The 27,916-nt window shown below is 35.9% G+C and overlaps 1 protein-coding gene across 3 annotated transcripts in view; it reads left to right on the top strand.

Moving 5' to 3' along the window:
- The window catches only part of PPHLN1 (periphilin 1), a 73,379-nt gene that overhangs the window by 17,700 nt on the left and 27,763 nt on the right, over nucleotides 1–27,916 (top strand). For 2 of the 3 annotated variants that reach the window (XM_050900364.1, XM_050900380.1), the window contains 4 exons: nucleotides 11,275–11,531; nucleotides 15,549–15,631; nucleotides 19,854–19,973; nucleotides 22,629–22,769. In XM_050900364.1, coding sequence (XP_050756321.1) covers nucleotides 11,275–11,531; nucleotides 15,549–15,631; nucleotides 19,854–19,973; nucleotides 22,629–22,769 — 601 coding nt within the window. The remainder of the gene's footprint in view (nucleotides 1–11,274; nucleotides 11,532–15,548; nucleotides 15,632–19,853; nucleotides 19,974–22,628; nucleotides 22,770–27,916) is intronic. The other variant, XM_050900372.1, reaches the window with a different exon arrangement.

The raw sequence follows: 27,916 nt of genomic DNA, 5'->3' as shown, positions 1-27,916 counted from the left end.
AGTTGTTGAGTGATTGCTTTTAATTTAAAAATTTTTTTTTTTTTTAGTAACTACTGACCGTGATCATTATGGAAGGCCTATTTTCTTTTATTTCTTTGCAGAATTTCTCATTCCAATTCTAAAAAACATGTTTGCTTTCAAAAATTGCTTACTGATAAATTTGCTTCTTTTAGGGGATCTTGCGGAACTCTGATTTAATTGCTTATGCAATTTCCATCTCTGGTTGAGGAGAAGGAGTTTAAACTTTAAAATCATAATATAAGCTGTATTGATAATTTAATTTCTTTTTCTCTTAACCATTTCTCCTGATGAGCTTCTGAGGTCAGTGCCAGTATTCCTGCCATTCAACCAGGACCCTGGAACCTCCCACAGGAGTCTGACCTGTGATTTTTTTTCCTCCTGGCTGGTGGGAGACTCCTTTGACTGTTGTTGATAACAGAGGGGTCTGGCTGTTCTGTTTCATTTTGGAATGATGTCATGGAAGCTTTGTTTTTCTAATCAAAACATTTCAAAGTTTCTCATATATGGGAATTGTCAAATTAACAGAACTTCCCACTACCTGATTATTTTTTTTTTTCCTGCTGAGCTTGTAAATATACAACCTCATGCAGTAGAGCTTACCCTTTATATGAAATGTAAAATGGTTCTAAATCTTGGTTTTAACTGTGCTGAGAGCTGTAAGAGAAAACTGGGTAAGCTTGTTTTTGAAAAGCATTATTACAAATAGGTAATTTCAATCTGATTCTGTGTGTATGGTATTTCTTATACTTTGGTCCTTTGAAATGTTTCAGTTACATTTAAATGTGGTCTCTATGTTATGACTCTAAAGGATTGACAAAGTATTCTTTGGACTAAAGACATGTTGTTATAATCTTCTCAAAGAACATTTTGATATTCTTAAAAACCCAGCCTGAATTATTGTTGAATAAAGAACAGCTAGGTAGTAAATTGACTTGTAAGTATTTATTTAACAATAATTACAGTAAACACACCAAATTTGGTAACAAAAAACCTAGAAGTTTTCATCATGACGGTTCTCAATTGCTATCGTGTTTATTTAACTTGCTTTTGATGCGAAGCTATATTATGTTTTAAGGATCTATGGCTTTTTGTGTGTACAACTGTTTCCCACAGCAGTTTTGTAACGTTGTAAATTGTCATATGAAATTGGTGTCATCATTATATTTTTTAACAGTGGTTATTGCATGAGAACTATTTACTACAGCTATTAGTATGTTATGATATACATGTAAGGAAAAATTCGGTAGCGTGTGCAAACTCAGTTAAATTTTGTAATAACATTGATTTGTTGCTTAAAACTAAGTTGTGTTTTGGGAAAATGATTATTTTCTTCTTATCAATGATGTTTACATAATGCTAATAAACTGTAAGGAGATCCTCTGTTTACAATGTAGGATAGGGCAACATGCCTAAAGATAAGATTATGTACCTCTACACTGTAAGATCTTTACTAACACCTCACTTTAAAGAAGACTTTAAAAAACAAGCTCATCTGGTCCAGTTTTATAGCTAGCATTATAATCGGGTAGTAGATGGTATCAAACTAGCAAGTTAATGCTGTCTTGGGAAATAATGAGGCAAACTCCCATGGGTAGCACTTGATTATTCTGGAAAGGTTTCCTAAGATGTTGAAAAACAGCTAGGTACTGAGAGACAGTGAGGAGGGAAAGAGAAGGGAGTCTTCTTTCGAGTCCAGACAACTACTGTTAAGATGGGCATCTAACTAAATCATCTCAGCGACCAGCCAATGAATTGGCTTAATGAATGTAGTCATGGCTTTCTCAGGATGGGGAGCATTGTCACAGAGGACTTGTACATAATTTCCCCTAGGAAGATAAATTCTTCATTTGTTAGGTTCCAAGGACTTGTTTCTTGTATTTTGACTATACTAAACATTTCAGGGAATTTAATTCCCGTTGAGAGAGGGTGGGAATACTAGGATGAGCTCTGCTTAAATGTTGTTTCTTCACATGAATGCGAGTTGCTTTTTTCCCACCCCCTAATTGACGAAATGAGATGTGCTGTAAATTTCAGTAGAGGAAAGGAAAAAGTTTGGTGTTATTGACAGTATAGGCATCCTTTTGTTAAACATTTTGCTGCAAAGAGAAGATTTTTGATATGCCATTTCCACCTACTGCTACGTTTGAGTGTGTTAAGATCTCCATCTGAGGAAGAGTTCATCAATAAAGCAATTCCATGATTTCATGCTGTTGGTATTATTTTTAAAAGGTTGCATATTTTTGCATGCTAACAAATTATTCTTAGTGGTAGTCTTGACATTTATTTGTGATATATATTTGCATAACCATGCAAGGTTCTTTCCCTTGTATATGAAGCTTTGTAGTATTAGTTTGTGAGTTGATAACAAATGCTTTTGTCTAAGTGGAACTGAATATTGACGCTGTGACATGCAACAGTGTTGTGTCAGCCAGCTGTGGGAATCTCTCTTCTGAAATCTGACTTATAACAGTTGCATTGTGTTAAATGAAGTCCTACCTTACCTAGTCTAGTATGCCTAATTATTTTTGGAAATTATGTTTGAGAGTGTGTTTATGCAATTTGGAAGTAGAATGGAAAAGGTATTTTAATGTGACTTAGAGAATCATAGAATGGTTTCGGTTGGAAGGGACCTTTAAAGGCCATCTACTCCAACCTTCCTGCAATGAGCAGGGACATCTTCAACTAGATCAGGTTGCTCAGAGCCCTGTCCAACCTGATCTTGAATGTTTCCAGGGATGGGGCACCTACCACCTCTCTGGGCAACCTGTTCCAGTGTTTCACCACCCTCATCGTAAAAAATTTCCTCCTTATATCTGGTCTGAATCTACCCTCTTCTAGTTTAAAACCATTACCCCTTGTCCTATCACTACAGGCTCTATTAAAAAGTCTGTCCCCATCTGTCTTATAAGCCCCCTTTAAGTATGGAAAGGCCGCAATAAGGTCTCCCCAAAGCCTTCTCTTCTCCAGGCTGAACAACCCCAACTCTCTCAGCCTGCCCTCATAGGGGAGGTGTTCCATCCCTCTGATCATTTTTGTGGCCCTCCTCTGGACCCACTCCAACAGGTCCATGTCTTTCCTGTACTGAGGAGTCCAGAGCTGGACGCAGTACTCCAGGTGGGGTCTCACCAGAGCAGAGGAGAGGGGCAAACCAGTTCAGGTTTGATGAGGTAGTAAACTCAGTATATGTTCTACAATTTTTATCTTACTAGATGCATTTTTTGGAAGAATTTTGTACAAGGATTATCTAAGTAAGGCAAAGGACTATGTTAACAGAGGAGATTGAAGTGACAAGCAGTGAATTATCTTCTTGAAAAACTCTCTTCAGCTACTGTTAATTTTATCCCTTACTAAAACTTACTAAAACTGTGTTAAACAGTATTCTGTTTAAAAATTTATCTTTGAATCTACATTTATTACAGCCAGAATATTGTGTTTTCAGTGTTGCTTAGATATGTATGTCTATTATTTTTAGAAAAAAAAGGTATTACTTCTTTGAGTCTTACTGATGCTAACTTCAACTACTCTAAAATTCTGCCAAGGGACCGATTTTATTTATCATAAATAAATAAAAGTCATGAGTGCAGTAAGGAGACTGATCTTTCTACAGTAAAAATCTATTGCCACAGCAGTTTAAACCGATCTAAGCTGGTGCCATTCCAGTCCTTCCCTCTCCTGGTACTGTTTCAGGTGTCTGTACTCTTCAATGAGCTGGTCCTGCATGCTAACCCACCACAATCAATTAAATAATTATCTGCCAGTTTGGTTGCCTGAGAGAAAATATCAATGGCAGGGTAGGCATGGAGTGGGAATATGGATTCAAGGAAGGTTGAGAAGATTAGGATTGTAGCAGCACCACTTTGAATCAGTATGACTTGTCATGGAGGTGCACTCTGAAGTTAAACTGTTATTAAATTAGTGAAATAACTGAAGGCATACAGTAGTTACAAAAGGATTTTTAATAAGCTATTTACCCAAGTAGAATAGCTTGTTAAATATGTTCAAGGAAGTGCTATTTGTAATATATAGGAAATGGCCTAAAAAAAAAAAAAGCAAGAGATATTAATGTGTATTATAGTGATTGTAAACTGTAATCAAAATGAAAGGAAAAAGCAAACTGGAAAAAAAGATAAAGCTACATGGCTGAATAATTTATAAGAGGAAATGTCTGTCTTAACTTGGCTTTCTGATTTTGAACAAACTACATACTTGACAGGAAGGAATGAGATCAAATAAAGAAAAAAACATTATGTACAATAAAATTTTTCTTCATATATATATATAATGTCTTTTATCTCGAGAAATCCAAAAGTAGAGGTAGTTTGCTAAATTTTATTTAAAATTGCTATGCAGAAGTCTGTACCAGTATTACAAAACTTTTGGGGCATAAGCAAATGAAACTGATTTGACCTGATTGCTTCAAATTTCACTTTAATTTAAGAATAAAAACAGCAATTTGTGGAGCACTTTTCTGGTATAGAGAAAAATAGGGTGTTTTTCTGTTTTATAGATCTCATTAAGACATTTGGAAAGAGAAGAAAACTAAGTATAGTAAGGGTATTGTGTGTCAGTATTACTGACATAAAGTATTACTGCTTACAAACCTGTTCCACGACTTGCTCTTTCCTTTTGCAGCTTTTTATTGATAGTGTTAGAAAGTCAACCACAAGGGTTGATCAAATCAGTATATACTACTACAGCACACTACTTGTTGCTTTCTCTTAAGTATCAATGGTGTTCTGCAGCATACCGATGAAGAGCCTTAGGAGCTCCTTTAGCAGATAGTTTATGGTTTCTGGGTTCTTCTATTTAAGAATTTTAAAGATAGCCTTTGGGAAAAAGAATAATAGCTCGCTGAACATAAAATTCACTTATGCCCCTAAAAATACAGCGCAAAAATATTTCCTTCTTTTTTTCAGGTGCTTAGTGTGCATATTATTAGATAAATCTTTGCCTACATTGAATTGCTTGGCAAGCACTGACCTGAAGTGAAAAACAAAACAAAACCAAAAAACCCAAAGAAAATCTCAAACAAAGACCCCCACAAAATACCAAAACAACCACCCCCCCAAACAACAAAACAAAAAACCCCACCAACCCCCCCAAAACTTGCTTTGTTTAGAAATTTGGCAGTATAAAGTTGCATGACTCTAAACAGCATGTATTTTTCTCTGCAGTCTCATGTCATTTCCCACACTGATTTAGAAGATCTTTAAACAGTAAAATTATTTTAAAATTTCCATAGAGCTATTTACTTGTGTTTCATAGTCCATTACTGTTCACAAATGCTTGTTCTCAATACCTTTATGCTTGCTTTGGGTAGTACTTGGGAATTTTTTCCATCTCCCACCCCATCAACCCCGCGCTCTTTGGTACCACAGGGAAGCTTTTTAAAGTTCTTTCCCATGTGCTGGTCTTAGTTCCTGAGGCAGGATGGCAGTAGATGTGCGAGCACCTGCTTAGGAAGGTCTGTCCCATTAGAACTTTCTCTAGAAGCAATAATGATGACCAGTTTCTCTGGTCTGTTATGGTATCAGGAAAAAAAATAAGAGTTTGTGAAGATACCGTATCTTGCTTCCTGTCTTCCTTCTAATTTTAAGCTTGTATACTCAGATACAAGATTTGAATGATTTCCATTTTGAATTAAGGCTGTTTAGAAATTGATTCTTTTCTGTCTTTCTTTCTTGGTCCTGTGTCCTGATCTGTATGCTTGACCAGTTTCTCTCTGTCAGATAATAGAAAGAGAGTTTGAGTTTAAATATACTTTTATTGTGTGGGCTTATCTTCCAGCAAGTTTAATAAAGTACGTTATCGATGACAGTAGAAAAGAGGGTACTCTTTACTAAGGATAAAGAGGAGTGTGATCTGATTTCCAGTTTCAGTTGAAGTGCATAGCTTTACTATTCAATTAAAGGACATAGCAGGCATTTCTCTCTAATGTTGCTATAATATTCAAGTTGTCTTAATTTTTATTCCCTGATCTGTCATGACGTCCCGAGGTGGGAGGGGAGATGAGTTTAGTAGCTTTTGTATTGAGTGAGGTGGACAAGTGGCATCAGTGTCGAGTTTTGGTGTTTGCATATGAGGACTTCTGTAGTACCACATGCAGCATAAAAATCATGAAGCATTTATATATTTTTAATTTTTTGTTGTACATTTGGTATGTCTAGTTATTCTTCTCTTCATGAGATTTGCTACTGTTCTGCAATGCCTGTTTTCTTTTGCCTTAATGTGAAAAGCTGTTAGTAAGATTACATTGACTAGACCTAATTACGTTAATTTCATTTAAAGCAAATGCAAATATCATGTACAAGTACTGCAGTTACTTGCTTAGTCATAAAATGTTGAAAACCAGTTGTCATAAGAAATCTGTCATCATTTCAAATGTTCAAATGAAAGGCAATGGAACCAGATTCAATTACTTGTATCTACAATGGTGTAATTCACTGTATTGTTTTAGCTTATAAAAAATCATCATGAAGATCTTTGGACAATAACAAAGGATTATAGTAAGTCTCTAAAGCAGAACTAAAGTAAATTGTTGGTTAGTTGCACAAACATGTACTGTGTACTTTGGAAAGAAAGGGAGTGAGTTCTGGGAGAGAGGATGGTGGGTGGAATCTTCCACCACCTACATTTACTTTGGAGATGTTAAAAGAAGAGATGTTCTTGACTCTTTGTGTTTGCTTTTTGGATGTTTAACACAGCAAATCTTTTGAGAAACGTAGAGGTCAGGGGCGTGGTATATTCTATTAAATGTTTTCCACATCATCTCAATCACGTTGGTAGCTCTGTTAGCCCCTGCAGTGTCCTGACAAGGAAGGCAAGAGGATTTTTTTATTTTTGTTTCACTCTTCCTCCCTCTTCCCCTTGCCTGTTTATTATGAGACAGGGAAAGTGTATTGAATTAAGAAGCATGGTTCAAGTCTTGTCTGTTTTATCTTTTTGCACTGAAGTCTGGTGTCTTAGGAGATATGTATAATTTCCTCTATTTATTTATGAAATTGTGTGAGTTACTTTTAGGGAAGGTTAGTAATCAAGCCCAAGCCTATAAATGGAATGTCTACCCCCTTTGACAATAACAATAATCTTTCTCAGATGGAAGGGGTCACATAAACTTCTCTGTTGACTTTTTATCTAGGTGATAGACTGCACTCACCTGTGAGTTACTGGAAGAACCTACAGTTTCTGCTCCACAGCGATGTGCCGTTGAGTTGCCAATCTCTTCAGTGCAGTGTCAAGTGTGAGATATGTCCTCTATGGCTGGACCACATCGTAGATTAATGTTTTAGTTGAAAAGATGGATGTCTGTATTGGGATGTAGAAGTCCAAGAGAATAGTAAGCATGAAGTATTGTACACAGTTGTCCAGTAGCATGAATTCAATGAGGGTGAACTAAGATTCCTTTTACAAACAAAACTTTTTGCTTGTAAAGTGCTTGCAAAAAAACCAATTGCAAAATTGTTCATATTGCATGTGATGTGCTTTCATGTACCCAAGTACACCTCCATTCCAGGCATGTCACATCTGGCAAGTGATTGAATTTTGCCTTTATGTACTCTTAAATTATAAAACTGACACACCAGTTCGTGTTAGTCTCTGTTTCACATAGCTTAATCTGTACCACTCCCTTTTGTAAACTAGAAGGCTTCCTGCAGCCCTCAGTTTCCCACAACATTGCTGCTGAATGGTTTGCAGGGCTTAAAATGGCAGGGAGGGATGAGACCAGAAGTACTCAGTGTGGTAGTGGTAGCTTAGGAGAGGTGGTGTCTCTGATCCTTTGGCAACTGAAAAGCTCCCCTGTGTGGTATTCTCTTGGTCTCCTGCTATGCAGAAAGTCGTACCTTTGCCTATTCTGTATTTGTGTTTTTCCTCCAGGAAACTGGAACTGATGGTTAACTGAAATAACTCTCGGGCTTGTGCTCTTCCCTCAGCTGCCCTTGGTGGATGGTATATCAGGGTATTGCTGTTTACTTATAAAATTTCAGGAACTCATCCAAGATTATCAGCTTTAGTGAGAATTTAATGGTCAAGTTTCGTGGAGGTTAAAAATGCTAATGCTTCCTGTTGCAGTCCTGCTGAGAGAACTAACTTGTGCTTTCTGGACTAAGTGTGAGATATGAATACAAAGAATAAAGATAAGAAGGATCCTATATAAAAGGGATTAATCCTGTATTTGTTATTAAGGGCAGTAGTTCTATTTTAAAGTTACAGCCGAGCACAAAATATTGCATCTCTATTAAATATTGTCCCTGCTCAATAAACCTTTTGAGTATGTGTTGGAATCTGAAGCATGTGCTTAACTGCTTTGCTGAATTGGGGCCTTCATTACCAAATTGCAGGTGTATGTTAGTTTAAGTATTTAAGGAAAAAAAAAAAGTAAAACAATGCTTATTTTGTTCTATTCAGTGTAGTTTGTTACATTAATGGAAAACATCAGAAATGCTGTGCTGTTCCTATGCTGTCCGAAACAGATTTAATATAGTTAATGGCTTGAGTGTTCAGTATGAGATAGGGTCCAGTTAAGAATTAACATGAAGTGATGAAATGAAAATTTAAAAAATGAAAGGGAGATTCTACTTTTTTGTGGATAATATTATTGTAGAATGAGGCTTTTAAATGTTTTCCTGTTTAAAAGTGTGTTTCAATGATATTTTGTAAATTCTTACGTGGATATTAGAGCATTTAGAGTGTGCAATAGCTGGGGCTCTGTAAACATTTCCATAATAAACTTCTCTGTATACTAGGGCTTAATAACTTCCTCATAAAAATGTGCTTTGGGCATAAAAGTGGTGTACTGGTCTGCCAGAAAGTTTGTGCTTTACAAATAAATAAGATTATTTAAAGAGAGAGATTTAGAGGGAAACTGAAGAAAAAGTGTGCTGTACCTAACTCATTCCTGATAAATATTTGATCAATATGCTCTTTAATAAATAAAACCCCCCATATTTAACTAGACAAACTAGTTCAGTGTTGAGCTAATCTTTCTAGTATTCTTAAAATGTGAACTTTCACTTTAAGTCTATTGCTACATGAAATGTTCATACGTGTAATGTAGATAAAGCGTTAGTTCCCTGTTTTCAGCTACATCTCATGGGTTTGAGAACTTGCCTGGCTTCTTTAGATTTCTTTTTGCTAAATTTAAGTGGACAAAGGGGTTTGAGTGTTTCTTCATTAAACGTGTTTTCTCAGTCTCTGATAATTTCAATTATTTCCTTCTGGAAAGTCTCCTGTTAATCTACACATTTTTTGAGAGAGTAGTGTCCAAAGGTGGGCACATTGCTCTCAGGCCTTTGAAGAAAGCAGGAGGATTATCCTTCTGTGTATTCTGGGGTGATTCATTCTTTGATGTAAGTATCTATGCAATTGCTACTGTATAGAGGCTATTAAATAGAGTACTATTTAACAATTCCTTAATTGTTTCTTTTGCTGGCTCGCTTGGGGAGAAGAAAGTGTCGCAATAAACAGAAGAAGAAAAGATGTTTAGAAAGGAAATGAATATTGATTTTTAACACACCTGTTAGATATAAATCTGTGCAACATTGTCTTGTATCAGTTTTGGTATGCAGACCTGTAAAATATGCTTTTCTGTAAGATAAGGTACCTATAAAAGGCCTGTGGTCTGTTAACAGTGAAACAATTATTTAACTGTAAAACTTGGCGTTGCTTCACTGGTGTTTTACTGAAAACCAGGGTGGCTGAGAGTTATTGATTCATACTTTAATTTTGTATGAAAATTTTCAAAATAAAGATTTGTTTTATTTTCCTGATACTTTATTCCATCTGGAATTGGAGAAATAAGCGGAAGGATTGTCTGTATTTTTACTGGCTATGCCCCCGTCCTGATGATTTTTCTGTTGCAGAGTAACCTCAGTGTTGCTTGTAGGATGTTTGCGCTCTGAAGCAGAACCACTCATGCAGATGTGCTTTCCATGCAAAAAGTAAATCAGCACTGTATAAAACACATCGGTGTAATAGGGTTTATATTACTGTGGTGCTACCTGTGTAGTTTCAGTAGTCCAAAACACCTTTAGCACACTGAAGTCCTTTGTTACCCGGAACAAATGTGGGCCTGTAACACGCTATAGGAATTGTACACTAGAGGGCTTTTTTCTTTTATCCACCAACGTAAAATTAGCTACAGCTACATTGTGCTAAATGAGACCACCAGATCTTTGCTCGCCTTTGTGAGACATTCCCTTATTTAAAATATTGGACTATGATAAGAAATAGGAAAGAAGAGAAGTGAAATAAGGTACATTCTGGCTTACTATAAATGCTATGAAGTCTTTATTTTTATTTAGCAATGCTGTGGAGGAGCTGAGAAGTACTTGCTTCTCTTAGCAATGTGTCTTCTGACCAAGGCAAATGTCACAAGTCTAGATTCAGCAGATGTTCGCTTGCATGTTTCTTAGCTTTGAGATTCTTTAGGAAAAGTTCAATTTTATACTGTTTTTTTGACCTTTACATATATATGTATATTAATATAATTTGCAGGTAACCAGGACATTTGGGGTATGGTCTGGAGTAACAATATATAAATTCAGTAGAAAGTTTTGGTGTTTACTAGATCATGGTTTCAAATCAGTTGGGTTTCATGTAACACTGAGTGTGTCTGTGGCATTTTACAGTAAAGTTCAGGGTTTGACCTTGGGTGGATACGTAGGCATGAGAATAGATATTCTGCAGTTTTCTTTTTGTCCTTGCTGGATATAAACTGAAATCCCTCAGTGATATTTCCCATAGCAAGGTGTGTGAAATCAAATGAGGGACATAGTCCCTTGAAAATAAGGCTAAGAGAAAAATAGAGTTGAAAAACAGCCAAATAGTGTGAGCAATATTTGCATATGCATTTTTAGCTATTGTAAATTAAGGCTTTATTTCCAGGTGAAGTAGAGCATGGAGTGAATCTGAAGAAATAAAATGTGAGAGTCCCAATTTCTTGAATGTCTCTTTCTCTTATATTTTAGCTGTATTATCGAGAAATAGAAACAAATTGGCTTCTAGTGATGAAGTAGTTGAATAAAATCTGAAAAAAATTACATACATATACATATTTTTTTCTACTTTCCTACTTGTTTTTCATTCATTGGCTAGTACTCTAACAACGCTGAAGATTTCAGATGTGTTCTGCAGATGACAGCTAACCTATTTGTATTTACCAGACATAAAATGTTGCCATTGTATTATCTAGTGCTGTTCCACAAACATTGGAAGGATAAGCAAGTAACTTTTATTTTTCTGTTGTCTTCAAAGGGACATCAGAGATGGCTTCAGAAGAAAAAGCTTCTATCCTTCTCATTATATGAGAGAGCGGTCCCCTCATAAGAGGGACTCTCCTTTCTTCAGGGAATCGCCAGGGAGCCGAAGGGATTCTCCGCACAGCAGATCTGGCTCTAGTGTCAGCAGCAGGAGCTACTCTCCTGAAAGAAGCAAAGCCTATCCTTTCCACCAGTCCCAGCATAGCAGAAGTATGTCATCTTTACATAAAAGAAATATTTCTTCTCAGCAAGGTAATGCTGGATTAATGATGAGAACTGGTTAGTGAGGTGAAACTGCGGCTCACTGTATAAGTCCTTTTTCTTTACATGCTGTCTTTTTCAATGAGAAAACTAGACATTTTGTACCAATTATGTGTTGTCTGCTCTGTGGTTGTTTCATTGTACTCTCTGTTCCCTTATGTATTTCATGTGGGAGATTGTAGGTGTTATTTCAGTAGCAGCTCTAGACTGACTGTAGGAGTTTCAGCTGCACAGCTTTTTCTAGTATCGCATGTTGTTTTCCTTTTAGCATCAACTGCTTCTGTTACTTCTTTATGTGCTTCATTGGATTCCCTTACAAGAAACTTTGCTGTCCTCTACAGCAGATGAAGACTTTTCTTCCTGCAACCAGGGGAAAAGAGGGATTTAAAAAAATGGAGAAACTAAAGTACATACTGCTACTTGTTACATTTTCTGAAAATGTTCTTAGAACTGTATTATTAGGGTTTTGAAGCTGGCGTTTTTTTAGCAGTTTCATCTCATCATCAGATTCTCTCAAATCTTGCTTTCCTCAAAGAAATGTGAAACATACCTCAGTTAAGTCTATACTATGTATGTTCTGCCTTTTAAAAGCTTGGCTGTTAATCTTTCTGAGAAATCTAATGAATCATGTTTTGAAAATATTTAAGGTTTTCCTATTTAAATAATTTGCAAAAAAAAAAGGCAGAATTGCTTTTTTTAGTATACTACAATCTTAGCCACTGCTGTTTGTGCAGCTTATGTAAATTAATCTGATTTGATTTCCCTTTCTGCAAGTGCTTTCTAGTGAACTATACAAACCTACTGTTCATTTTGGCAGCTTTTTAAAAATTAATTAGATATTTTTTTATTCATTGATAGGCATGTTGTGTGTTTCCAGAGTGCCACACTGGACCATTATGTAGCACTTCTTGCCAAAAAAGATTTTGTGGAGTTTAGTTAACCTTGTTTAAATATTGAGTAATCATTTCACTCTTTGTAGAATACAAATTATCTTTCTAGCTCATCATTGCAATTCGTTTAACATTTTGTAGCAATACTCAGTGAATGTGAATTCCTCTAAGTGTAGGAGAGGAAGAGAAAAATATGATATTCAACTAAATTTGTAGAAGTGTCGTAGATGTGCAGATCATAATTACCAGGAACAGGAAAAAATTGTTGTGAGAAACTATATAAAATTTTGGAATGTTTCAAGGTTTTCCTAAAATTTTGGAATGTTTCAAGGTTTTCCTAAAATTTTGAGCTGACTTGTATCGCATTTGTAGTATAGTGGCAGAATTATTCAAACACTAGTGGAGGTAGCGAAGTAAAAGCAGACATCTTCACAAACCAGAAAAGATGCTGGTCAAGAGACGAGGTTACATTTAGGTCTGTGGCTTTTAGGATTTTTTTCCAATTGCATGGCTAAACACCTCTCCCCATCATCTTTAAATCATTTTTAAGAGACCAGATGGCTTGTACACTGGACTATTTCTTTATAACTGCCTGTTCCCTGGAAAATAGTACTACTAAACTGTTCCTCTAGATGACTGAATTAAAATGGCCTATTTGCAAGGTATACATGGCTTAAATAATACTTTCAGAATCGTGTTTGAATATGATTTGTCTTAGGTAAGCTCATGTATTACATATTTAAAAGTAACATAAAGTGGGACATATCTCATATGTGTCAGCAGTACATTTTAGTCTGTACTTCAACAGATTTACAACATGCGAAGTATATGCTATTTCATGCAGAACTTATAATACGGCGTTGTCTTAAATATCGTAATACTGTTTAAAATCACGCAGTCTGAATCAGTTTGGCCTCATGAATTCCACTGAAGGAGGAATATCCCATGCTCTCCAGCCCTTCATAAATTAAGATAAATACAGGATTTGAACAAAGAAACTGGGGGCACATAAAGAAGCTTGGTAAAGGGAGGGAAAGGGGTGATGGGAAAGGACAGGTATTCAGCCGTGGTGGGAGAGTGTGGCGAGAAGCAGGGTGGTATTCCTTCATCGGGCCAGTTGGTAAGGGGTCTGTAGAGTGGTATGCCGAGGAGATGCAAGAAGGCAAGTAGTGGTGCTTGGGAAGCATCATGTTCGATTGTACAGGTAGGGCTTGTGGGTTCAAAATAGCCACATGCATTCAGAAAAAATGGCCTAATAATATCTCCAAATTAAATGGTGGTTTCTCTCTCTGCTTAACTTTGAATATTTACTGCGACTTGTATCAGCTTATTTCATCTATTCAAACGCAAACATATAATCCACTCAACTGAGATAATCTTTAAAGAATCCAGTGTGATGTAGGAGGCATGTAGGAGGCAGAGTTAAAGTAGTCTGTAAATTTAAAAGGAGGTGGCTTATCCATGGGGCTGAAAAGCAGGTATCACAGGAGTAAAACTTCTGTGTTACTTGGTGGTGTCAAGGGAGACATTCTGTGCTTTGGGGAGTGTGACAGATTAAATACATGATTATTTTTGTCTTTATGTTTTTGGTTTTGTCATATAATTTGTATTTATAGGAACTTTTAATTTTTCACAGTTTTTCTTTTTGCTATTTCTTTTCATTGTTAAAAAGCTTTTTTAGTTAAAGGTAATTCATAATTCATCTTTTGTTTTATGGCTACTAGCAATTCTTAAATAAGGCTGCTTGCTATGTTTTTAAGTATGCTCTCCGTTTAACATCATCTTCAAATTGAGGGTTAAAGTGCAATTTGGAACGTTTGCTTTTGCCAGAGTAACTTCCCCAACTATTTTCAGCAGCATTTTCGAAAGACCCATCAGTAGCTGTGAAGATTTTTGCATGGATTAGTAGGCCTTCAACATCATAGCAGTAACTCACGTGCCTCTAACAATGTGCAGAGATGAGCAGGTGTTTGATCATTGCTTTGTATTAAGTCTACGCTATACATATGGTATGAAAATGTGGAGAAAGAGTAGAAGACCAACTTTTCAAATACCTCTTAAACATTTCCTATTGTTAAAAGTATGCATTTTGCATAGACTTTACCTTACATTTTTTGTGTAGGTAGTGGTATTTTAAAATACACAACACAATGCAGTCTTATTTTATGGCATTGAGTAAAAAAATAAAATAGCACAGCTATTAGGAGTGAGATGCCATGTTTGCTCTTTATTGCTTCGACTCATTAAATTAAAGCCATATTTGTTTATAGTTCTACTAAAATAATTTATATCCCAATTTTCAGAAGTATTTGATAGACGTTTTAATTCATCCCTTTCTTTATTGTATTGATACAATGTAATGGAAGCCAAGGTAAGTCTATGTTGTTTTCCATTTGTGAACAGTCAACCATTTCCCAGGGAGTGTGAATAGTCTAGTTAATCTAGGCCTACTGACAACACATTTGCTTTTTGTATTTAACTTTTGCAGATCCCTTAGATGTAATCCATGGACCACAGGTTGAAAACTAGTAGTTTACACTGCAACCCGTTCTGCTGCTGTGGGCTGCCTGTAACCAGTCTGTGGCAAGGCTATGCACAGCCTGTGATTAGCACAGTGAACTTGAATTGTCATTTTGCCGATTTTAACTCTTATAAGAAAAACACTGATAACACAAAGAGCATCTAGCCTGTGGTTGGTACAGTATAGGAGTGTTTCTCATGGCAGGGCTTTTCAACATACTGTGGCCTGCTAAACCAGTTCCTTCACTGCCTGGTTTCCTGGAGTGATTGGCTGGTGTCTAATATTTCAGCCATTTATATTTTCACAGGAATATTAAAAAGTAAAACCACATCATCTTGCCAATCATATTGATATGCCCTTTCAGTTAATGTTGAAAAAAAGGACAGTAGGTTTTCCTAAACATGTAAAATAATAATGTTCTATCTCTTCTCTTTGTAAGGAGAAGAAAGTGTTACAAATATTTATCAGATGGTGGAGCGTGTAGATTTCATGTCTTGCTTGAGCGAATTTCACTGCAATTTTTCTAAGCCAATAAGTATATTTGCAACGTGTATCTTTAATATAATTTTACAGTTGTTAATTTTTTCTTAATTGTAGGTAAAGAGAGGATGTCAGTTCAATCACTGAAAACATCAAGAGATGCATCACCTTCAGGCTCCACAGCAGTACCGTCATCAAAGGTGAATTTTCGAGTGCTTCTCACCATGGTTTCAGATTGCTCATTGTTGGTGGATTTTTTTCCTGAGTTGGAAGGAGATACTATATGCAGCTGTTAAGGAAAGGAGCATCTTGAATTACTCTGCAATCCAGCAGAGGATAGGTTTCCCTTATCTGGCAGGAAGGTGCTCATAATGCTGTGTATCTAATGATGACACCAACAAAACTTTTTACTCTGTATTCACTATCTCATTTTGGGAGAAAGGGAGTTTTGTATGTGTTTAAAATTGTCATTTTCCAAAGTCTGGAGTGTGCTAGAAAAGGAATGGCAAGGAGAAAAATGGGGAAGCAGTTTTTAGGAGCAACAGATCAATTGGACAAGCCTGTACTTGCACTGAACTCCATCCTTCAGTGATTCCTAAGATGTGACTGGATTTGGAAACAGTGTGGTGAAGTGTCTGACTGACTGGGAAGATAATGTGAATAGCACATTTGGCTTGGAAGCAGGGCTGCTTGAGGATGTGGCAAGAATGATAGCATTTACTTGGGAAGGGAGCCACGTTGCAAGATAGCTTGGTAAATGTCATTTTATGTTCTAAATGATGCTGTTTAATTTCCTATCACATCTTGTGGGCTGAGCACCAACTACATAATCTTGCTAATTAGTTAAACGGACAGGCTAATAAACACTAATGAACAATCAGCATTCAATATTGTTCTGGCTGTCCTGTGGCAGCAAAAACGTTTTCGCATCACAGACTGCTTGCCTGTAAATTATATTTGAGGTTAGAATGAACACTTCCACAGGAGTATTTTCTCTAAATTGTTGAGAAATACTTTAATGAGAAATAAAGAAACAATGCATTATGTTGTTCTAAGTGAATAAGGCCCTAATAAAAAGTAGCATTTGCCTTAAGTAGCATGGTGTACTAGCCTGGTTCTTGAGGTCTTTTTAATAAAAGCAGTGGAATGCTTAAACAAAAAAAAAGTTGGAAGAAAGAAAGGTACTTTTTGTTGTAAGAAGGTGAGACTGAAGGAAATAATTAGGTGGGGAAAAAATCAGGCTTTGGTTGTGCTATGTCATTCTAAGTACTTATCCCTTATGCAGCTCTTTTAGAATTGCTGTGCTAGGCATTAGCTAATTGCCAATGTCCTTAAGGGGGGAGGCAAGCGATATATTTTCAGTGATGTAAATAAGGAAAGTAAGATAAAAGCTGTTACGCACAAGTTACACTGATTTGGATTATAAAATAAACTTTATAATTAGTTCACCTATTTTGCTTACAGACTCAGCATACTACAGCTTAATACCAAATCCTTGCTTAATAGAAACCTTTGAGAACAAGGAGGCATTGCAAAATCTCTTGCTCTTGTATTAATATGCAGCATGAGCTTGAACTATGAAGTATCCTTTAAATGTTTTACTTTCTTCTTCAGTCAGGTCTGATCTATGCTGTATTGGTTTTTTTGCGAGCAGTTTGCATGTATCTGCTGGCAGTGGATATCCGCTTGATGTAAGCTACACAAAATGAAACTTTCTGTTTGATGGAAATCATTTCCCCAGACAACACAAATATTTATTGGGTAGGCATCAGCTGCAGAAATGGAAGTACTACAGTGACCTTTTATTGCTTTTCTCTTGAAGTCCCAAAATCTGCTTGTAATGTACTGTACTGTGTCAGTGGAGCCTCTTGGGGTGATGGCTGGATTACACTGACCAGTTAAGTTATATAAGTGCTTCACTGACATAGAAATATCAACAGAAAAAGTCTTGGCAAAACATGGTGACCATCTCTAGGGCCAGGGTCTTACAATCTACTTAGACTTGAGAAATGAGTTATATATATTTTATAGATTAAAGGAGATAATTTTCAATGCTCTAAGTTATAATTTAGCTTTGAAATACTTACAAAGGTATATGCTTCCACAGCAATATCTCTTTTCACTGTAGTAACTATATGCAAATGTGAAAAGGTATTCTTATCTGTCTTATAATTAATTTTTTACATATTCATGCATGTGAATTAATACATGTTGGTGTTATCTGATCTTAACCACCTGTTTAATTGACTATGGCATGAAATCTTTTGTGTTTTTCTTTAATAGCTGTCTGGACTGCAAGCCTTGGAGGCTGTATCCAACATAATTAGAGCAAAAGGTAGATGTGTGAGACAGGGAAGGCTTCCCAGCAAAGATAGCAGAAAACTGACAGGTTTTTGCTGTTCTTATGTTATGCATAAGGTAAAAAAAGACACCTCTGTTTTGAGGCAAGGGGAGAAGTTTGGTTGTGTTTTACAAGATATGCTAGGTTGTTCATTTCTTGCAAGTTTGCAGCCTAAGTAGCTGCAGACATTTTTCCTCTGAGAAATATGTTCCTGTTCTTTCTCTTCAGTTGGAGTGTACCTGTGGAAATACCATTACTTTATTACATAAAATGCACTTAGGATTTTTTTAATATGTATTTATTGACATATGACCTATAGAATTAAATTTAGTGAGATTAAATTAAACAGATTTTTTGCTGTATTCCAGTAGATGCTAGAGTGGTTAGTTTCCGTTTATGGCTTGTGGAAATATTGTAGGTCGTGTGAGATTTTATTTATCTTTATTTCATGCAAAGCTGACTGTCGGTGACAAAGATACTGGTCTTTTCTTTTGGTTAGTATTGGGCAGAGCTATATTTGAGGAAAGGGAGAGATTCATAAGAGAACCACAGTACAAGATTTTGGCAGCTAGGGAAAATTCAGGTTAAAGATAAAAGTCAGGGATACTATGGGGAATGAAAACATCTGGGAAAAAAAACTTGGCAGCAGATAGTTTGTAGTGAGACTAGTGTAAGAATAATTATATAGTTTGGAAAGGTGAGCTGGATTCTGTGAATTATATTACCCCTTTCTTTTAAGAACCCTCTTCGTACCCCTACATATTGAACTTTATCACCTCCTGACTTTGCTGGTTATAATTCTTTAATTTACAGTTATAGAAAAGAGGGATTCCTATTTGAACATTGTGTTGCACTTCTCTTCTGGATTCAGATAAAGGTGGTGTCTTTATGACAAAGAATCCTGGAAGGGTTCTGTGAATTTTATACTTATGCCATACTACAGCACAAAGAGATGTTTGGATAGTATTTTAGTTGAGGTAAGCACAAAAGGTCTGAAGATGAAGCAGTCTTATTACAGGTCACAGTATTTGCTTCCACTGGCCATTTATGTAATTTAGAATGAACTAATGATAAGAGAGGGATGTGTTGTTTTTTTCATTTGGTTTTTGGTTTGCCTTTTTTTGTCCACCTGTTTGCTAAGATGGAACAGGCATTGGGTAGAAATTGTGACAACCTTTTTCAGGCAGTAGGATTTCTGTATCTTTTTTAGATATCCATCTTAGTGTTGCAGTTTTTAATACTAGACTTGTGTAGATTCTTGGATGGATGCTTCTATACATACAGTTGATTCAAATGAAATACCCACATAGTGGTCTAGATTTATAAAGCTAGCTATTCCTAAACTGGTTTTGGTACGTGAGTATTTGTCATGGTCTGTTTGTTGCTCTGTTAGTAAAAGCCAAATTGAATTCTTAGAGAGAAATAAATTTTAAAATATTATTTATATGAGTATTTCCATGTGAAAAGGTAGATTAAAAGGCCATAAAGCCATGACTGACTCTATTATAAACGATCAACATTCCCCCCAAATAAAAAATTATGAATTTTAATGGAAGCAGCTCTGATCATTTGAAGTATGTATAAAATACTCTTTGTCCCTAATTAGCTGAGGTTTTATACCCTACACAGTATTTAATAGTTTAGTTTAAATTAGTTACAACCTTTTATGCCTGAAAATCACATTGAATTATTAGATCACACTTGTATCTGACTTCTTAGTGCCCATTTGATCCATGTCTCTTTAAACTCAACTGGTCTCACATAATTTTTCTGTTATCTCTGTCCTGTGAATTTAATAAAACTGATTCTGAAAGTATGGTGCTTTTTTTAACATTTTATTGAACTTCGTTGATTTATCTTTTTTTTCCCCTCTTTTTTTTAAATTTTTTTTCTCTGCTCTCTCCCCACTCTCTTTTCTTTTTAAAGAAATCAGTCAGCAAATGAAATAGCTTCAGCTTCCTTATTTCCTATTTTAAAATGTTTTGGGGATCTGAATAACTGTTTGTTTTAGTTTTGAAGATTTTTTTTGCCATGTGTGAATATATTTCATGTTAAACCTTGACTATAATGTTTTTGTACAGGCCTTGGATAAGAGCAACAGACTATCGGAAAAGGAACTTGCAGAAGCTGCAAGCAAGTGGGCAGCTGAAAAGTCAGAGAAGGCTGATGAAAGCAATTTACCTGAAATAACAGAGTATGAGGTAAGACAGGATTATTAATCGATTTATTTTAAAGTGTTACAACAATAGACTCTTGTTTTTCTGTACTCTCCTGAAAGGCACGTTTTGTGACTTACCCCTGAATTTCTCTGTGTATGCTATTAAATGTTTGTTGAAAAGGAGTGAGAGGGAGACTAAAGCCTTGTGACTTATTTATTTATTTATTTGTTTTTTAAAAAACCCACAAAAACAGAGTAGGTTTTGTTAGTATAATATGAATTCATGTTGAGCTACAATTGACAAAATAAGGCTCCAGCTCTTCCAGGGATTCTCCAAGGAACTCTTGCACTAGTGTAAGTCTGTATGCCTGCTGAACTCCTTAAAACTAGCATGGGACTTCTGAGCCAAAATACGAGTGTATACGTAAAACATAAGACTAGAAGAGAAACTCTGCTTTATTGAGTTCAGTTCCATGCCATGTCAGCCTGCCATGTCATGTATTCTTCTTGAGAAAGCAGTCCTCCTCTATATTAAGAATTAAGCTTTTGCCTTGGTACTGCAGTGGGTAGATTTTTTTTTTCCCCACCAGAACCTTTATTTCATTAATAACATTAATTAATTACCAGTTTACACCCATCTGTTCTTGCGCATCCTTGTCTTCTACCCCTTGCTATATTGAAGTGTGATTATAGCCATTTTCAGTCTTTGTTTTGTTATGGTGCTCTTGGATAGGATGTCTGTTTTGGCTTCTGCTATGTTAGTGGAATATGTATTTGTCGTTTAAAGCAAACCAGATGTCATGTAATGTCTTTTTGTAAAATAGTCTGTTTTAATTCTGTGATCATTTTGTCTTCAACTTCCACTGCTTCAACTTCAGAGGCACTCTTACAAAAACAAAGTAGTACTTACTTTACAAAGTCACGTGTCTTAAACGTTATAATTAATGGGTTTGTATTTTATATTTGTTTGTAAGTAATTTGAGGGAAAATAAAAGCATCTTGGGAAGCATCAGATTTCCTCCTTGGGGAACCTAAGGGCTAGATTAGAGAAGTAAACTCACTGGATCCATATTTATCTGAACTTTTAAGTCCTGTCCATTGATGTAATAGCTGAGTGCATCAACAGCATCTTGATACTGGACAGGAAGATCCAGTTGGATAAATAAACTGTTCATTTCCCTTCAGGAAAAAGAAATTTAAAAAAAAAAAAAAAGGAGGAGGGGTTGGAGTGAGGAAGAAGCAGTGAACTGATCCAAGCATGAATGCCATACGGAGGAGAACATATGCATGGACATTTCTGAGAGGTTCAGGAGAGTAACAGTGAAGGGAAATGTCACTCGTGTTCTTCATGAGGGGAACGTAATGCAAGGGAGGAAAGAACAGAGTGGGCCATACGGAGAAGAGTTGTTTAGAGCTTCCTCTGTGCCTCAGAGGAAATTGCAGTGGCAAAAAGACTCAAAATAAAGAAAGATTCAAAATGAAACAATTGCAGTTGATTATGGCAGAGTCTGAGATGATTTATTGACTAAGAAAGTGTGCTACAGGAATGCTAATGAAGGAGGTGAGGCATCTCATTCTGAGTCCTAGAAGAAAGGATACTTCTCACCTTGATTAGTAGGCTGTCATGTATGAATTGCAACAGTTTTTAACTTTTTCCAGTTTATCTTACATAGTGCTTAATAGTTGAACTTTGTGTTGCACTGAACCTTTTCAGCAGCCGTTACTCACTCTCAGGCATTTAATGATTTACTGCAGTAACAAGATTTGGGGTGCAATCTTAATGGTTTATATTGCTGCTAAGTTTTGAGCAGATGCTCGTAGGACCACTTAAGGGTTTTAGGTTTTTGGTTTGTCTAATGCTTTTCTCTTTCATATTAGTTAAGTCTTAAGATTCTCCACCTCTTTATTTTTGAATAGTAGAAACTATTTTTATGCATCATCTTCAATTCTCAAATCTTATTTAAAAAAAAAAAATTTACTACTCTACAAATCTGTTCATAATATTGGATTTAAATATGCTGCAGTAATTTCTTCTCTTTTTATATCTTCTATATAGACTCCTTGGAGTGGGAGTCTGTTTTCTTTGGGACAGGGATACTGTCTTAATTTCTGTTTTAGAGGGAAGCTTATACCATTTTGGTACTTCAGTAAGATTTCCCATATTGTCAGGAATCTTCTAAGTGTGTGTTTGCTTTTGCTATACAGTAGGTATCTCTGTTCCTTTAATATTAAACCTCTGGCCCTGAATGCTGCAAGAGTTCTTTCTGACAGCATTTTGATTTTGTCGATGCCTGTTTACCTTTGATTTTTGTTACTTTTATCCTTTCCCAGAAAACTAATCTCACTTTCATTGTGGATTTTTCTTGCTAGCTGGTGTTATAAATACCGCATATACAAGTTCCTTCTCAGCAGAAGGGCAAGTAAAGGTTATCTGACATCATTATCTTTACACAGTTAAGACTGAGTCACAGGTTTTTTATGATGTCATGTTTTCTACATGTTTAAAATCTATATTTCTGTATCTGTTAGATTGTAGCAATAATACTTCACTAATAGTCTTGATAAGCAAACTCATTTCTAACTGAATGACTGTATTTGGGTTTTTATTTTGCTCTCACACTTTCAGGTTTTTATTTTGCTCTTAAAACTGTTTGGTTTTTTTTGTTTGTTTGTTTGTTTTGGTTTTTTTTTTTTTAAGGCTGGATCTTCAGCTCCATTATACATCGAACAAACAGAGGAAGCAGAAACGAATATAACGGATGGTACGGAATTATATGAGGATGGCCAGCTTCTTGGTCGCTCAAAAGCAATTGCAACTAAGACAAAGGAGATTGAACAGGTGAGTCCTCTTGGCATTTTGTCACTGATACAGTACCTGTGTAATGGCTTGATCTGCTAGAAATATGTTGATTTATTTTTTCCTCGTTCTTGGAGCGTAATATGAATGTAATCTGATTTCTTGGTATGATGTGATGATAACATCTCCATCTATTTAATTCTGAAGAAGCGTGGCATTTATCTGGGAATTAGTGGTAGCTTTCTGTAGCTTACATGCAACACCTGCTATTTTGCAAGCCAAGAAAATGACTGCTCCTTTGAATAGTTGTTTTAAAATCAAATATAATACAAATAATTTCAAATGTAATTAAAAAGTAAGGCTTTATGTGAGATCAAATTATCAAAAATTACTTTTACACTGTAATTTCCTTAACTTAAATATATACAGTTTGGGATTGAACACTAGAAGCTGCCTGTTGTTTTTTTTTGTTGTGGTGGTGGTGGTTTTTTGGGGGATGATTTGTTTTGTTGGGTTTTTGTGTTTGTTTTTTTTAAATTAGCTTTGAATCTCAGTGCCTTTGTCATTCTCTGAAGATTAAGAACCTTTAAGTTTTGCTTTGACTACAGTGTTTTATATCTAGATGAGGGAGGGATATTGTGTTCAAAATTTGTATTCTCTTTTCTTTTGTGTTAAGTACTTGGGGATTGATTTAATACAAAACAAGGTTTCTATTACTTTTGTAACATTGAGTTTTTGAGGAGATTCAATGGAATTTTAGTCATGTCTTAGTCTTTAATATCATGTCACCTCACAGTAAGGAAATTATCTACAATAACCTTCAATTTCCTTTGTCATAAACAATTGAAGTGTTTTGTTTCCATATTTTTGTTACTTTAAATGGAGAGTTTGGAGATTTTTCTGACTTGATCTTTCTGACATAAACGCAACTATGCCCAACTCTGGAAATTGCATTTAAAGTTTATAATTTGGGTGGGAGAAAGAAATTACTTTCTTCAAACTTGCTCTGATTTACAGTGTTTTCAGTGTATGCCTGGGATGGGTGGAAGGGAAATATAGATCACTTCCCTCTCATGATTATCTCATAATAACATCTTCAAGAAAATAGGTCTCTGGTCTTGTTCGAGATAAGCTTATTCTAGGTCTTAGTTTTCCATCTTAATTCTAGTGGACTTTGTTCTGTTGCCTGTGAGCCCATTTCCTGTGCTGTAACACTGTTGTTCCTTTTTTCTTGACACTTGAAAAACAACTTTCTACTCAATTGTTTTTGTTTCTTTTTCTTTTTTTTTTTAATGTTGACTTTGCATAATCATGTTCCTGGTGAGCATGGCTTTGCATGTGTGCTGGGTCTGGCTGGGATGGAGTTAACCAGAGCATGCTGTAACTATGAGGGTCATGATGCTGTTTGTTTATCCCTGTGTGTCTGATCACCATGTCGTACATGGCCTAAATCAGCTACTACCAAATACATAAACTTATGATTATTTAAAAATGACAGACTGAAGAAAATAAAGACTAGGAGCAGATTTTTAAAAAATAGCGATTGTGATTATTTAGCCTGATGCTGGTGAATCTGTGATTGGTTTATTTTCCTGAGGTCCTAAGGACAGGCTTATAGTGAAAACAGATGAAAATTTGGGCATAAAACCCAAATGTTGTTTTCAGTATGATCTGATGTTATGTTTGGTAGAGTTTGCACTTATCTCTAAGGAAATTTAGATTATGTTCTGTAAAACAGAATACTTTTAGGAACTTAGCTCACAAAAGCCTGAGGAATAACTTAAAAAGGTTTGGATTTCATAGAACCAGTTTCTCCTGTTGATTTGAATATTGAAGGTATCATCTTCCGCAGAATTAAAATAAGATTTTAGAATGATACTGGAAGCATCTTCAATAAATTTTATTCAACTGAACAAGATTCATGTTTTTTTATAAAATCAGGTACTGTGAATTTGTTGAAAGCTAGACAAGATATGTATTTAATAATTTAAACTTAAGACTGTAAAATGACCTATATGTTTTTCAGATAAATGTTTAAAACTAACTTCTGCTTCAGCAATTAAAAAAAAAAAAAATCCAGAAAATTTATTGTTATGATAGTCCTGATGATTTTCATAATTGTGAAATACTGTGAATCTTCCTACTGTATATGGAAGCAGTCTCTCTGTAGATATTTACACACTGTTCCGTTGACTTTGAGTTGTCAGCATCTAAAAGTAAATTCAGTTTAATTCTGTGTGGCTTGAGTTCTCTGCCTTTGACAAGGAATGAGAGAGGGAGCAAAGAGTGGAATGGAAACTAAATTTGCAGTCCTGTGGTGAACTGCTTACTAACGGTTCTGTGGAGGAACTTCTCAATATAATTTATAGTGGTTTTACTACTATTTAACTGAAAGTATGTTTCTGGTTTTTGCACAGTAAAATTAGTCCTTAACATGCAAATTTAATACTATTGCTAGTCATGCTGTATTGTTTATATAGATATAACATTTAAATCTTAAAAGTGAACTGTAAGCTATGATACACTTTAGGAATAGGAGGACTGACTTGATAATGAAATATAGAATACATTTATAAGAAATGTTTTTCATAATTTGTTTCTGATTATTTGTCTTGAAGACTCAAATAACAGCAGAAAAAATTTTTGTTCTATGGACTGTTTTCCAGTTGAATTTCATACAGGCGTTTAAAATAGCTTCTGAATACCTAGTTTTAATGTATTATTTCTGGAATGTAATTTTGTGGAAGGATTACTAAAATAAAATACCTATTGCATAGACTTATGCTGCAAAAATGGTGAAGCTGTAATCCTCCTGCAAAGCAAGATTCCCGAAAGATTGGTTTTCAGTCTTCACTGGACAGCTATTAAAGTATTAAAAATAAATAAATAAATAAATCAAACGGGGTAGAAATAACTTCTTGTGCCACTGAGTATGTGTCAAAGAATTGGTGAGGGTCCAAGCTAGTGTTTGAGAAAGTGAGGCTTGATTAGAAGGCTTGACCCATCAGACCTCTTCTGCTTCTGTCTCCCAAGTTTTTCTGCTTTCTCTTGGAACATCAGATCTAATGATGTTTGCTTTTCAGTTCATATTCTCATCCTGATTCCCAGATGTTCTTGCTGTTCCAAACTCCTGATAAAGCCTTCTTTGCTTTGTCCTCTCCGTATCCATTTGTCTCCAAAGCTCCAACCAGGAAAAAGAGCAAAATTTTCCAAATATGTACTTTTCCTTCATAGTATTGTACTATTTCAGGTAAACCCAGAGGCAAAAAACTGTGCTGACAGAACACGTATAGTGTTGCAATGAGTAAATTCATTGCTGTACAGCAGAGAAACAGGCAGCCTGATGCCCTGGGCCGGGGGAGGGTGTGGCAGCTTGTGATATAGTCTGTTATTTCTCTTAAGAAAAAACAACAAAAAAATCCCTTAAGCAATTGAATGAAATATTCATACAGGTGTTCTGTTTAAATAAGTCCATCTCTGTATCTCACGTATCGCTCATATCACTCTTTTGTAAAGTTCCCTCTACCTTTCCTCTAAGTTACAATAACACAATCACCAAATTCAGAATTTTGAATGGAACATGATTGTAAATGGTTGCTCTGGCTCATCAAGAAAATACTTGTATATTATTTGTTTGATAGGGGACTTACTGCAAGCATTCATGTAAAATCATGTAATTTGAAGAAAAGTTCTTTGTGTGCTGACTATGACAGGTCAAAAATTGTCAAACAAGTGCTAGTTGCTGTTTGCTGTTTAGTGACTATCTTTTAAGAGTCTGCAGTTGCTTTGCAAGTATTAACTGAAGCTGATGTAAAGAGAGAATAGAAGTTGTGCTCATGGATAAAGGCTTGGAAAAATCCAGACGCTGTTTGAACAGAGCCAAGAATTATCTGTGTGACTCCCAAACTAGAAAAACTCCAAAGCATATGTTTGATCTGAAGTCTGCCAATAGTACTTGGGAAGGAAGAACATGGTTGAAGATGAACAGGCGCTTGAGAACATTGCTGAACTGAGTCCGCAGATCCTGGAAGTCTCTGGTCTCATCTTTGAAATGACAGGCATAGTGACAGTATCATGGAAACATCCAGGTTGGCCTCACCTGGGCCAGTCTTCTCTTGAAACAGGGCCTTAGATCAGGTCATTCAGGGCTCTGTCAAGTTGAGTCCCGAGTATTTCCAGTGAGGGAGACTCCAGTGTTTCTCTGGACAGCCTATTCCAGTGTTTCACTGCTCTCTCTCTGAACTCCACTGCCATCGCAGTCCTGCATGCTGTTCTACAGAATGTGCTTGCTTTCCACCAAGGACAGTGTTTCTGCTCTCTGCTCCTCTTGGCAGTTTCCTGTCCCCATCCATGAACTGCAGAGTCCCAGCTCCTTGCTGTGGTCCTCTGCTTTTGGCTGGCCTCCCCTGCCTGTCGGGACCTGCTCTGCCCAGAGTGGGCTCAGCTGCTCTCAGGGAAGGGTTGAGTTCCCGGGACCCTCTGGCTCTGCCACTTTGTGGCTGGTAGAACAGGATCTTTCCTGGCACTTCCGCAAGGCAGGCACTGGGAAAACTGATCCCTTCCCTCCTGGTGCATCTTCTTTTCCATCTTTGTGCCTCTTTGCACTAAATGAAAATTCTGCAGCATTAATGTGTCTCTCATGTTTTAATATATCCCGTGAAGCAGGGTCTAGATCCATGATGTAGCTTTTGATGTTCTGTTTGTAAGCAATCAGAAACTTTGGAGAGTTTTAAAAAATAAAAACAGTGAGGTAATTAGCTTCCTGGGTGGTTGTTGGTGGGGTTTTTTTTTTGTTTTTTTGTTTTTTTTTTTTTTTTTTAATTTTGAAGCTGGGTGTTTCCTTATGCCTTTGAACATGCCTTTCCCTCTTTTCTCCACAATTACAATTTTGAAATTTGGTGTTATATGTTGTCTGAGCACGGTGGGTAGAAGCCCATTAAATAGGTGTGTAAAAGATTGGTCTGGGTACTTGAAAACAGTGTAGCAGAGAATTTTGTATTGGCGTTTCAAGGTCAGTGAATGCCCATAGGTTGCTGATGTAACAATTTCATGCACTTTTTTATAGTTTTGCATTTAATAACATACAATATACATTAAAGTATTGTTTTGGAGTTGTTTAGTTTCTGTTTTTATATAGTTAAGGATCAGCTTACGCTTTTAGCATGTAATGTGCTGAAGTATGGGTTTTT

Source organism: Gymnogyps californianus, chromosome 1, assembly GCF_018139145.2.
Source record: "Gymnogyps californianus isolate 813 chromosome 1, ASM1813914v2, whole genome shotgun sequence".
NCBI lineage: Eukaryota > Metazoa > Chordata > Aves > Accipitriformes > Cathartidae > Gymnogyps > Gymnogyps californianus.
The sequence above is the reverse complement of the archived record's forward strand: the minus strand, read 5'-3'. Positions and strand labels throughout refer to the sequence as shown.